The sequence below is a fragment of the Pelodiscus sinensis genome, chromosome 14, assembly GCF_052426305.1.
Source record: "Pelodiscus sinensis isolate ZL-2025 chromosome 14, ASM5242630v1, whole genome shotgun sequence".
Taxonomy (NCBI): Eukaryota; Metazoa; Chordata; order Testudines; family Trionychidae; genus Pelodiscus; species Pelodiscus sinensis.
In genome coordinates this window covers 24492718-24506657 of record NC_143065.1, presented here as the reverse complement: position 1 = coordinate 24506657, position 13940 = coordinate 24492718, and the positions used below count along the sequence as shown (strand labels likewise).

Genomic DNA, 13940 nt, shown 5'->3' with positions numbered 1-13940 from the left:
CGACAGAGGCATGTAAATTAGACGTACCGACATAGTCAATGAAGCAGGGATTTAAATATCCCCTGCTTCATTAGAATAAAAATGGCCTCTGCATTGTGTCGGCTCAGCTGTTTGTCAGCACAAAGCTGCAGTCAAGATGGGGATCGGTCGACTGAGGCATGGAGTCTAGACATACCCTTAGAGACTAAAAAAAAACCATAGGATCCTGAGCTTTCGTGGGTGACACCAATTTCATCAGATGAGTTAGACTAATCATCTGATGAAGTGGGTTTTGCCCAGGAAACCTCATGATCTGAAATACATTTTGGTTAGTCTGTAAGGTGCCACAGGACTACTTGTTTGCTCCTAAAGGGACCAATTTAAATACCCTGTCCTGCCCCCAAATATCCCACCCTGCTGGAGGTAAGGTATAATGTTACTGGGGCAGTGTTGGCTGTCCTCTGAAGAGCTGATAGAATTGAAGGGTGTTGAGGTTGGAGATGTCAATGTGTAGATGACCACATGATTAACAGATAAGCTTGGGCTGAATCCTGTTAATTATACCCATCCTTCCCCTCTCTCTTGCTGAGGCAAGGAGGAGGAGCAGGTAGGAGCTAGTGCTGTGGGTAGCTGGTTTAAAAGCATGCTCCCCCCAGCACCGGCTCTGTGGTGTGGCCTGTAACCCTGCACTTCTGCCTCTATTAGAGGCAGCAGCATGTGGGGGGGGGGGGCGCGGGGGCAGGCTGCTGCGAAGCAGCCTCTGTCCACGGTGGGCTCAGACTCACCATGGACAGAGGCTGCTCTGTGGCAGCAGCCCCTGTCTGCAGAGGAGAGGGGGTCCATGCTCCCCTAATTCTTATTCCCTGTTGCCAAGAAGATGCACTAATTATTTCTACTTCTCATACCTCTACCACTCTCCTTTCCAGTCCATCTAAAATGCACCTGTCAGGATGCTTTGCTGCTGCTCTTTATCCTCCTTCCTCTCTATCTCTCTTATCACCCCTTCAGAGAATCCCTAAGTCTGTGCTCTGACCACACTTCTCCGCTGCTCGATTTATCTCCTTTACCCGCTCCCAGCTTTGTGTCTGGCTAAGAAGAGCCTCTCAAAATACAGAATCATAGAACACTAGAACTGGAAGGGACCTCGAGAGGCCATCAAGTCCAGTCCCCTGCCCTCACAGCAGGATCCAGTCCTGTCTAGACCATGTCAGACCCCCTTCTCTTTCCCTAATTAAACATTTCCTGGGTGAACCATTCCAGCTGGAATGGCGATTACTGGTTCCACACTGTTAAACAACTTGCAGCCTAGAACCATGGAAGGCAAAGTTTCTCCTCTTTGTAGGCACATTTCATCTGTAGTGAAATTCTGTAATATGCACATATATTTAGCTGGATTCGGGAGTAACGAGTTCATGATAATACAGACAGCACAGGAATCTGTGTTACAAAACCACAACAGGGAATCCCAGTGGAACGCTTGAACTACAAGAACGTTCTTATTGCCTGAGAAAATGAGTCCTGATGGAGGCTTCAGAAAACATGCACCGCTTCATAAAAGCAGACTCTAGCCAAATAAACTGGAAAATTCTATTGTCCTCTGTTTCCGAGCAAGGGTTTGGCTTCCTCCCTGGCAGGCCTCTGGAACTGGAAAGCAATGAGCTGCAGCAGCATCAAGCCATAACCTCCCCATGACACGAACACAGAAGACAAATGTGTCCCAGAGTGGAGTTCAAGAGACACAGCCCCCTTTTATACTTTAAACAAGATGGCAGGCTCCATTTTTCCCATGCTAAAAGGCCCTTTGTGCTCCCTGGTGGTGAGAGGCTGACCATCAGCTACTTTGAAACTGCAGTTTTGCCTTGAGAAGAGAGCTCTGAAAACACACAATGTTGCTTTTCCTTCCACAAAGGCTAATGTTTCTTTGCCTACTGCAGTTTTGTTCTGGCTCTTGCTACCCACCTTCTATTTCTTCTTGTTCCTGAAAACAAGGCTCTTTCTTATTTAAAAAACACACACACACACACACAATTCTATTGTGCTCCGGAACTCTTTGGCTCTGAAAAGTAGTCAGCTATTATACCTCCTACAGCTTAATCCCTCAATGGTGCTACCAGCTAGATAAAGGCTGGTTAATGCTGCTTCCTTTCTCTAGCATCATGGGGAGGAAATCAGGGTTCCAAAGTCTTGTAATGTATGACTCAGGCATTATTAGAAGACTTGGCCTTCAGGGAAATAGGGCAATTTTCATGAGACAACAAACACATTTTGCTGAGAGGTTGATGGTTGAGTTCCATGTATGAGGGTTAAGAAGCGGAAGGGAAGGAGAAGGGACAATTTCAGCACAGCCCCCAGCCTCGGAAGTGTCACCTTGTGTAATACTTGACAAGCACAAAAGTCGTAGAAGGCCAGTCCAATCCCTGTGCCTCTGAAAGAAAACCTTTGCCTCTCTGCTTCCCAGGAGTAGAGGGGAGCGGAGTGTGCATGTGTGTGTAAAATAAAGGCAATACTAAAGCTCAGCATGACTCCCTCCCTTTTGCAGTATCAGGACCAGCTGCATCAGCAGTCAAGTGGCGCTAATGTTTGTTAGCTGTTGACAGGCTCCGTGCATTGCCCTCTGCCCCTGCCTCTTGTTTGCTACCTTGCTCCCGTGTACTCTCTCTGAAACTTCCTTTCCCAGGGATCATACCTCATCTGTGTCAGGAGGGGATGAACATGTTCCTAAGCTGTCTACACCAAATTCCCATTACTTCTGGCATTGGTTCAGCTACAGCCGTATTAACAAGCTTAGGGGCTGTAGAAGGATGAGTCACCAGCACGTTTAATGCCAGCCAGGTACTGGTGCTCAGTCTAGGTCTGAAGGAAGCTGTGTTAAAACCCAAGTGACTCACCTAATTCCGGGCTCATGTTACTAACCTTAGTGCAGGTGAATTGATCTTAGCAGCAGTAGGAAGGTTTAGCATCTGTTCCTTGTGTATGCAAGACCTGACTGCCACCTGCACTGCTCTCATTGCTGCTTCTGGTTGTTCCTAGGCCTGCCTTAGGGTGCCAAGCCCTCTTATCTGACTCACTCACCCACCTCATCCATTCCAAACCCCTCACCCACTTCTTTCCCTTGCTTCTGTGCCTCAGAGCCCCATCCCCACCACAGATAGCTGAGCACTTTTAAAGCAGAAGTAACAGTTGCCCTCTTCCTCTTGTATTGCCAGAAAGCCAGTTCAGAGAAGAGGTTGTGTGGGGATGGTGATGTGTTGCTAAGCAGACAGGCTGTTGTGTTTTGTACCAGTGCAAGCTATTTCTCTGTGTGGCTTCATTCCTAGGTATAATGAGCTGCAATAATAAGGCCAGGGCAGGCTTAATATGATCATATGGGGTGCAATTTCTGAGCCAGCTTCAGATGGGACTGGGCACTTCTTGCTACTCTGGCTCATGAGCCGTCTGGTGGTGCTGAGGGATCTGAAAGGATGCCAGGGATGTCCTGTAAAGGAGGGTAGTGCCCGAACAGCCTCCTGCTGTGCAAAGTGCTGCTCAGACACAGAAAAGAGACCCACCCTATTCCAATAGACTAGCCTATTTGGATTGTCAACAGAGGTCCTGCTTGTTGTAGAGACCCTTATGTGCAACTGCAGAATACATACAAATAACAGAGGGGGGCAGAGAACAGGGAGCCTTGTTCCAAACCAGTGGCAATAGGAGTGGCCAAGAGGAGTTTTCTTGTCCCATACCTGATTGGCTCTGTTATGGTTGATACCTTTGATCTGGGTCTGATTGTTCTGGGCAGTATCTCAAATAAGTGCACTGCACTCAAGATTTAGGGCTTGAAAAACTTTCCTGCCCTCCAGCTGTACCATTAAAGACCCTCTTACTGAGATGCCTGCCCTCTGATGGCCACTGGCAGGGTCTATCTGAGTAAATTCATGTTCTGTTACCCCACCATTAGTTAGGATAGGCTCAGTTTGTTTTTGTTCTTGTGGCCGTGTTTGCTCTGCAGCTTGGCATGGAGGGGCTAAGAAAAGGGCCTGGGCTAAGATGACTGGGCTAACCCATACACCAGGCTCCTGAACACCTGCTTTTCCCACATAGCTGAGAGGGCTGGACTCAGGCAAGGAGGGGATGTAGATGTGCAGGGCCCCACCTTGGTTCTGCTCCCACCTTATGGCCTGGTATCCTGGCACCTGCATTGTGACACTCCTTCCAGGAGCAGCAGGGCCGAGGTGTTGAGTGGGCAGGTTGGACCCCTTGTACTAGGTGCGTAAGAAGGTCTGCAAAAAATGTGTGTGGGGAGGAATCTATCCATTTCTATAGAAATGGAAGTAACTTCACACCTGCTTACCTCCTCATCCTCCATCAATTCTGCTACCTCCAAAGTGGGGAGTAGCAGAGAACCCCGCCCTTTTCTTGAAGGAGGGAAGAGGAGATAGAATAACAGAACACTACAACTGGAAGGGACCTCAAGAGATCATCAAGTTCAGTCCCCTGCCCTCACGGCAGGACCAAGCACCATCTAAATCATCCCTGATAGATGTCTGTATAACCTGCTCTTAAATATCTCCAGAGATGGAAATTCCACAACCTCCCTAGGCAACTTATTTCAGTGCTTAACCACTATGATAGGAAGTTTTTTCTAGTGTCCAACTTAAACCTCCCTTGCTGTAACCTAAGCCCATTGCTTCTTGTCCTATCATCACAGGCCAAGGAGAACAATTTTTTTTCTTCCTCCTTGTGACACCCTTTTAGATCCTTGAAAAGTGCTATCACGTCCCCTCCCAGTCTTCTCTTTTCTAAACTAAACAAGCCCCATTCTTTTAGTCTTCCCTCATGGGTCATGTTTTCTAGAACTTGCATAATTTTTGTTGCTCTTCTCTGGAACTTCTCCAATTTCTCCACATCTGTCTTGAAATGTGGCACCCGGAACTGGATACAATACTCCAATTAAGGCCTAATCAGCACAGAGTAGAGCAGAAAAATGACTTCTCGTGTCTTGCTCACAACACTCCTTTTAGTGCATCCCGGAATCATGTTTGTTTTTTTGCAACTGCGTCACACTGTTGACTCATAGTTAGATTGTGGTCCACTAAGACCTCTAGATCCCTTTCTGCTGTACTCCTTCCTAGATAATCACTTCCCATTCCGTATGTGTGAAACTGATTGTTCCTTCCTAAGTGGAGCACTTTACTTTTGTCCTTATTAAATTTCATTCTGTTTACCTCAGACCACTTCTTTAGTTTGTCCAGGTCATTTTGAATTATGACCCTAACCTCCAAAGCAGTGGCAACCCCTCCCAGCTTAGTATCATCTGCAAACTTAATAAGCGTACTCTCTATGCCGATATCTAAATTGTTGATGAAGATATTGAACAGAACCGGTCCCAAACCAGAACCCTGCGGAACTCCACTTGTTTTGCCTTTGTAGCGAGATTGTGAACTGTTAGTAACTGCTCTCTGAGAGTGATTATCCAGCTAGTTATGCACCCACCTTCTAGTAGCCCCAACTAGGTTGTATTTCCCTAGTTCATTGATAAAAAAGATCATACGAGACTATATCAAATACCTACATTTTAGTAAGGCATTAAGACATCCACCACTTCTCCCTTATCCACAAGGCTTGATATGTTATCAAATAAAGTTATCAGATTGGTTTGATATGATTTGTTATTTACAATTCATCCTGGCTGTTTCCTATCACCTTATCTTCCAGATGTTTGCAGATTAATTCCTTAATTGCATCATTATCTTCCCTGGCACAGAAGTTAAACTGACTGGTCTGTAGTTTCCTGGGTTGTTCTTATTTCCCCTTTTATAGGTGAAGCGATGGAGCTGCCTTGAGCTGCAGGCTCCTGCTCCCCTCTCCCTTGCCTCTCCTGTGAGAACAGCTTCAGCTCCCAAGTGAAGGGGCTGCTACCTGCTGCACCGCAGGAGGCAAGGAAGTGAAGAAAACAGCCAATCAGAGAGGAATACTACCAACAGGGCTCAATCATCGGCCCTGTCATCTGACTGGAAGTGCATAGATGTTGTTTAAGGCATCTGTGATCATTTGCAACTAGGTGCTCTTCACACAGAGGTTGGGAATTTCTCTTCCTGCCAAAACCTGAGTCCTCTACCGAGATGACTTGGCAGACTTTCTCCCCACTCTACTGCCTGAGCAAAGTGTCTTGGTGTTAACACCTCACAGAAGTAGGGATGTTAAAGACTAGTCAACCAGTTGACTAGTTGCTTCCCCCCTCCTCCTTCACTGCATCTATTAGAGGCAGCAAGAGGGGAAAGTGGAGGGTATTTCAAAGTGGACCCCAGGCTCCATGCGGCACTGATGCTTTGAAATGTCACAGTGGAATTTCAAAGTGGCAGCGCTGCAGGGAGCCGCTGTGTGGCGCTGCCCCTTTGAAACACCGTGGCAGCATTTCAAAGGGGCAGCACCGCCCTCTCGTCTAATCAAATAGTCAATGAAAAAAGGCATCGACTATTCTATTAGTGAATTACACGCTACTTAATATCCTTACGCAGAAGTGCATGTGGCGGTTCCCAGCTCCAAGCTATTGTTTCAGGCTCTCTACAGACTCAGACATCATACCCAGCTGTGCCTGGGTATCATTTACCTGATTCTCACTGCAATCATGAAGATTAGAACCATTTGACTCCAGGAGCTGGGACTCGTGCCTGGGTGTCTGTGCATTAATCCAACCTGGCCTGCTACTGTCTTTGAATGAAATGTATGGGACACCTAATGGAAAAGTTAGTGTACAGTAAGCCAGTGAGAGTTCATTAGGGCCCGTTAAATCAGAAAATCTTGGCATTTTACTCATTGGGCATCTCTCTGCAGGCCTTTGATAGTGCAGAGCAACACTATAGCCCCTCCCAGCTTATGCAGTTCATGCAAACTCAACAGGTCAGTACCAGAGTGTTAATCTATATAGATCCATTGACATCAATGGAGTTACACTGCCTTACACTCTCCTAAGAATCTGTCCTGTAAGATCTCCTTTATCTTTCTGGAAATCCTTCAAAAAACTGGTGTGACTACTGCTGCAAACACAGTTACTGTAGTTTTGCATCAGCATCCTAAAATAGTGTCCAAATCAAAGACCTAAAAGGACAGATATTAATGCTATAAGAGTTTCTTTGCTCAAAGTGTACAACAAATGTTAGTGCTCATAATTTCTTAGCACCGAAAGGCAGAAAGTGCTTCGAAGCCTTTATTAAATTTAAGTCCCCATGTATTGTTTAAGCTAGGTTATGTTAGTGTTTGGCTTCAAAACAAATCCTCCTGAAATGTGTTGATTTAAATGAAGCAATCGTCCCCTGGAGCAAGAATTGCTCTGGTACTAGAATACAGCTCTTTCAATTTTACCTCTCAATCTATTTTCAGCATTAACACCAGAAGCTGTATAAGATGAGAGATGTGTAACCTGGTGACAGCATTGACTTCTCTCTCTCTCTCTCTCTCTCTCTTAACCAGGATTTTGTTCACTCCTGCTGTTGTACACAAGATTATCAGCTAGGAATCCTTCAGGGGGTACTAAAGGGTTGGAGAGAAGAATCAGGCCCAATATCATCATCTTAAAATTAATATTCACTTAAAAGGTTAATGACAAAAAAGCATCTCAAGCAGCTGATAGAACAGAGAGGCAGGAAGTGAGTTCTAACTGTATTATTCTCATACCTTTTGAGTCTGTGTGGGTGTGTCCACACTGCACATTAGCATCAGCTCTGACTCAGGTTTGAGTCCAAACCCAACTTCCAGCCACACAAATCAGTCTGACCAGTGTCATTAACCCCTGTTACCAGGTGGGTCAGTACCTGAATCCTGCTGTGACTGCTGTCATTTTGCAGTTTTCAGCATGGATGAGAGATACAATGAAGAAAGGTGGAGTCCTTGGTCACTCAAACTTAGTCTTGGAAACACAGTCCACAGGCACAGGTTTACACTGTAGTGTAGACATACCCCTTAAGGGTTCAGCTGGGCAAATCTCTGCTCTCAGGCCCTTTATTCATGGCTATTAAGCTGACTGGTGTTGAGAGACCCATCTACGTGTCTTCAAGAGAAGCTGGAATTTGAAGCAGGTTTGACAGTATATATTTAAAAAGCTTTGTGAAATAAAATAAGATGATCCTTTATTTTGTCCTATCCCATACATCAGTGTTTCCCAAATGGTGCTCCACAGAACCCTAGGGTTCTGCAAAGTGAAAGTAAAGGTTCAGCGAGAACTCAATCACTCCCTCCTCCTAGAGACAGAGAGGATCTGGTGAGCAAAGATGCCGGATCCTTCTCTGGTTTCCTGCTGGCTTTCAGACACTTCCCCTCCCCCCGCTGCCACTCTGAGTGACTGCATTTTGGCCTCCAGGTCTCCCTGGTCCACTCCCTGGTGTGTTGTGGGGTGGTGTGTTTTGTTTTTGCTTGACAAATTTCCCCCCTGTTCCTTGAAATTCTTCCAAGTTTAAAAGAGTTCTATGGCCAACAAAATTGGGAAACACTGCTATATAGTGATATTGGAGGTAGCGATTTAATGAATAGGTTGCTTTCCCATCATGATTGTATTAGCATTAGTGAGTTTGAGTGTAAGCAGATTTGAAATGGAGTAAACATTCCATCACAATAATAGTCAAAATTGGTGTGTTTGGGGCAGACACTGCAGGGAAGTCACCACTATACTTTATGAAATGTTAACACCATCCTTTCTGAAGATGAAAATAATATCTAGTTGCAGGTATTGCTTGCTTCCAAATGCACAGAATGTAAGCAAACAAATGTTTCTATGATGTGTTCATTATTTCAGCAATTTGAAGATTGAAGATTAATTTGAAAAGATTACATTTTATTTTATGCCACTGCCTTTTCAGATTCTGGCTTCCTGTGTGCTTAGCCTTTTGCAGTTTGCATCATGTCTTTAGAGTAAATTTGATAGGCACAGGATGTTATAATAATTCGGATATTGAACCAACAAATCAATAAAAACCCCTCAATTTCTAGGAAAGATGCATCACATCTTCCCACAGAAATTGTACCATATGACCTAATATCAGTGGAACAATAGATTCAACAATAGAGTCTTCTGATGGTGCCTTGCAGACATAATAGCAAAATAGAATTTTTACTATGCTTTGAGACCTATGGATTTAGTAACTACTGATGTGTTTGTCCATTCATTACACACATTAAAAACAAGTTTTCCCCCAAAAAAGTCATTTTTTCATGGCTACTCCTTTAGTGTATTTATGGTGTATGAGTCACCAGGCTTTTTTCTGATTGGATGAAAATTAAACACCCCTGAGACTGTCAGTCAGTTATAGCCATTCTCAGCTTCATTCACAGATTTATTAGCTTGCACACAGAGAAATTCATTCAGAAAACTTCATTCACAAAAACAGCAACACTCTCTTCGGAATTTTAAACAAAGAAATTCTGCTGTAACCTGGCTTACAAGGAAAAGCTAAAGATTGCTCAAGGGTTGACAAGGAAGCTGCACAAAGATGATGATGATGAGTCTGAAGATGTGAAGTAAAATTGTGCTGAAGCATACAAATATTGAGCATCTTTTGAGATTGCGATGCTGAATTACTTTAAAGACAAGAATTAGAAGGCTTTGTATTAAGAACCGTTGATGACATATAGATAATTATTTTGCATGATTTTGAAATCCTATTGTGGGAATAAAGAATGTGCAATTGCAGAACCATGATTTCTTTCCAGTGGGGCAGCTGAATACAAAATTCTAAGAACAGGGCTTGTGAGGTATCGCTTTGGGTTGTTGCTAATCTAAAGGTGGTGTTGAGATTCTAGCTATCTTGTACTGCTTTCTGTAGAATATATATATTTTTAGCCTTTACTGCAGCCAGGCATTCACTGTTAATGATGCGGGCTATAACAGTGAGTGTTCAAAGCTGAGAACGATTTAGAGGCTTGCTTGCTTGCTTGTGGCAGAAGAGATTTTAAGTATGGATAGCATCTCTTCAGATTAAACTGCTGTAGCATTGTTATAGCTGTGTGTATGTCCTTTAGAATGATTTACGGATGACCACACAGACTTAAGCTATGTTCGTTAAGAAAAATAAGACACTTGTGAACTAGTAGACAAAAAAAACAACAGTTTAAAAAATTGTTTGAATTGCTTAATTTCCATGTCTTTTATCTATAAGAGGAGAGCAAATTTATGCAACAGTATCCAGTTACAGAACTTCCAAGGCTATGAGAGAACGCAGTCAGCACAGTCTCAGTGGACATGCACTATATGTAGGACTCTTTAGACACCCAGGAATGCTTCACAGGGCTAAATACAGTAGGTTTAGGGATGATTCTATAACATCATTAGAGGAAGGCACACAAAGTAGTTCTTTAAATATCAAAGGCTCTTCTTCATCTTCTCTTTCCTCAACACCTCATTTGCCAATTGAGGATGTCAACTTGGGGACACAGGACAGCTCCACCACCTTGTGCACTTTGATACCCCGAATGGCTAATATTAAATTATCCAATCCATCTAATCTTCCTGGTTTAAAAAACTTCTGTCTGGGGACAAAAGAGGTGCCAAGAATTAAACTCACAGAGTGTGTTACAGTTCCAGGCAGCCCGACCTCACCAGAAATCAGTTTACTAAGCTGCCTGCCTGCTTCTTATCCACGGCAGGATCCGGAGAAACTCGATGTAAATACAAAATCTCAAGATGACTGCGTCTTGTTGGGCTTTGAGTCTGCCTCTCTAAGCAAAGAGGACAGCCCCCTGGTGCAGAGTGGAGAGGGCATTGTGAAGACTGGCATGACCTACTGTGTACGTGTAAGTAGCTTCTTGCTGATTTTCCATTAAAAACAATTAAATTGTGTGGGCTTATGCAGCATAACCTTCCTCTTCCTACTTGTTCAATAGGTACTGAAAATCACCATATACTGCATGTTCCCTGTTTCCTGAGGCCTTGTATAAGTGGCATGTTGATTATACAAAGGGGAATTAAAGTACATAAAAAAATCCAAAGGTAGTAATAGTCTCCAGAAGCATTTCCATGAAGGCTTATTATAATAAACACTCCTGAAGCAGATTAACTGACTGGAAATTAAAAAAGGGTATGTTTGAGGGAACTGAACACTAAATGGCTTCTTTTTTCCCTTTACAGCCATCCTGCTGCATAAAATCTCCAATAGGTTGTTAGACTGGCATGTTGCTTTAGGGGTGTAATAGTTGCTGAGAACCATGCTGCAAACGGTGGTGCTTTTGCATCGTCTTCCCTAGAAATATTGAGGGTGTTGTCTTGCATTCAGCATATTTTGCTGTCCTAAATTTGCATTTGCAATATGCTTAATTTTCTGGTACTAACAGTGCATAAGGTAATCTACCCGTTAGCTGTTTTGAAGCTATCCATTTCTGGAGGCTATCTCCCTCTCTCTAGTATATTTCATTTTCACTGGTGTGCTGGCTCTGTTACATTTTTGTCTCTTCATTTTTCACTCACTGGTGGGAAGGAAACATTGCTGCAGGAATGATTCCCTGTGAACTGTATTTTCTGCTCCCCTCACCCACCACACTAGGGCTGGCCTTACCATGAGGCGAACTAGGATCCAGAGTGTAGAAAATTGTGTCTGCTGCTGGTGCATATGTATTCTCACTGCTCTAGATGCACAGAGATGATGGAGTGCTGTGCTGGAGGAAGGAAGGCACAAGATACATAACAGGCAGGCAGGAGAAAAGGTGGCATGGGGGCATCATCTGAGCTCCCCACCTCAGGTGCCAATATGTTGTGTGCCGGCCCTGCACCACACACGCATCATTTATTTTTCTTCTTTTCCAGTGTAGACTTGACAATTGTTATCCTAATTCTGGCACCGTGGAAAGAACTGACAGTTGCTTCCTATTCTACTCTGGACCTTTGATGCTGACCTTTTAATTTCTTAAGGTTCATATCCTTCCAAAATAGATGACCATCTACATTAGGCACAGCGAATGGGCCTAGCTTATGTAATGGGAAAATTACAGCAGAAAAATTTTCAATTTACTTCAGAAGTAATGGCCCAAGAGACTGAGCCTACCACTGGCTCCCATACTTCAGTTTGGCATGATAATCTTTATAGTTCAGTTATCCCCTAGGGACTTACAAATTCAATATTTAATCATTTGTTCCAATATCTTTCTAACTATCACAGGGTACGTCTACACTACAGCGCTAGTTCGAACTAACTTAGTTCGAATTAGTTAATTCGAACTAAGCAAGTTCGAACTAACGCATCTAGAACTAAAAACTAGTTCGAACTAGCGTTTTGCTAGTTCGAACTAGCAAGTCCACATTGAGTGGACTCTGAACAGGGCTTAATGATGGCCGGAAGCAGTGCCGGCAGGGCATAAAAGGAGGACTTAGAGCATGGAGATACTGTCTCAGGCTAGCCGAGGGCTGCGCTTAAAGGGTCCCGACCCCCACCCCGGACACACAGTTCTAAGGGGTGCCCCGCTTGCAAAGAAGTTCTGGCTTGGAGTGCCCTGAGTGCCCACACTGGGCACATCACACCACTCGGCCACCAACCCGGCTGCACTTGCCGCAGGCTGCCATCTGGGGAGAGGGAGTAATTGGGGGGCTGCAGGAGAGCTTCCACCCCCAGAAGCCCGCAGAGCCAGCCCAGTCCTCCCCATCGGGGGCTCGTACCCCATTCCTCCCTCACCTCCTTCCACTTACCCTTCCCTAGCCCCCCTTCTTATTGATGTACAAAATAAAGATAACGTTTCTTCCAACATTGACTCTGTCTTTATTGAACAAAACTGGGGGAGACTGGGAAAAGGAGGTGGGAGAGGGGAAGAGAAAGGCTGGGAGAGGGGAGGGCAACTAACATGATCAGGGGTTGGGAACAGGTCCCAGATGAAGAGAGGCTACAGAGACTGGGACTGTTCAGCTTAGAACAGAGGAGACAGAGGGGGGACAGGATAGAGGTCTCTAAAAGCAGGGGTTGGGTGGAGAGGGTGCATTCAGAAAAGTTCTTCCTGAGTTCCCATAAAGAAGGACTAGAGGACACCAAAGGAAAGGAATGGGTAGCAGGCTTGAAACTAGTAAGAGAAAGTTGTTCTTGACAAAGCAAATAGTTAACCTGTGGAACTCCTTGCTGCAGGAGGCTGTGAAGGCTACAACTAGAACAGAGTTTAAAGGGAAGTGAGATCAAGTCATGGAGGTTGGGTCCATGGAGTCCTATTAGCCAGGGGGTAGGAGTGGTGTCCCTGCCCAAAGTTTGTGGAAGGCTGGAGAGGGATGGCACGAGACAAATGGCTTGGTCATTGTCTTCGGTCCATCCCCTCCAGGGTCCCTAGGGTTGGCCGCTGTGGGCAGACAGGCTACTGGGCTAGATGGACCTTTGGTCTGACCCAGGACGGCCATTGTAAGCTCAGGGCTCAGTGTCGGGGGTCTCAGTGGACCCCCTTGATTTTCATGCACACCTGGTCCTGGGTGGCCAGGCTGGCAGCTCTCCTGCCCTAGACGGCCACTTTCCTGTGCCTAGTGCGGAGATCGTGGACGAGGTCCACGATGTCCGCACTAGCCCAGGAAGGTGCCCGCCTCTTGCGGTCCAGGGCAAGCTCCCGGGAGCCGCCAGCCTGGTCCCGGCAAGAGGGGGTGGGCTGGGGGGCATCGGGTGGGTGGCTCTGTGCCGTGCCAGGTGCAGGGTCTGCTAGCTGGGTGCTGGCAGGCTTGCACCTGGCACGGGCACCGTAGCCAGCCCGTGCCCCTTTAAGGGGTCCGGGGCCGGGAGGGGGGCATAGAGTTTCCCTGGTGTTGGCCAGAGTGGCCACCAGGGAAACCTGGGGAGGGCTAGCCTCCCACTAGTTCGAACTAAAGGGCTACACAGCCCTTAGTTCGAACTAGCTAGTTCGAACTAGGCGTTAGTCCTCGTAAAATGAGGTTTACCTAGTTCGAACTAAGCGCTCCGCTAGTTCGATTCAAATTCGAACTAGCGAAGCGCTAGTGTAGCGCATAGGAAAGTTAGTTCGAACCAACGTCCGTTAGTTCG

The 13940-nt window shown here is 45.5% G+C and overlaps 1 protein-coding gene across 4 annotated transcripts in view; it reads left to right on the top strand.

Annotated features, from left to right (window-relative positions):
- The first annotated feature begins 734 nt into the window (after window positions 1-734).
- SHC4 (SHC adaptor protein 4) overlaps window positions 735-13940 on the top strand; it is an 80724-nt gene continuing 67518 nt past the window's right edge. Inside the window, exon 1 of one of the 4 annotated variants that reach the window (XM_075897209.2) lies at window positions 735-10734. In XM_075897209.2, coding sequence (XP_075753324.2) covers window positions 10156-10734 — 579 coding nt within the window. In that variant the 5' untranslated portion in view covers window positions 735-10155. Of the gene's footprint in view, window positions 10741-13940 lie in introns of all 4 variants that reach the window. The other 3 variants (XM_075897210.2, XM_075897208.2, XM_006135059.5) reach the window with 3 other exon arrangements.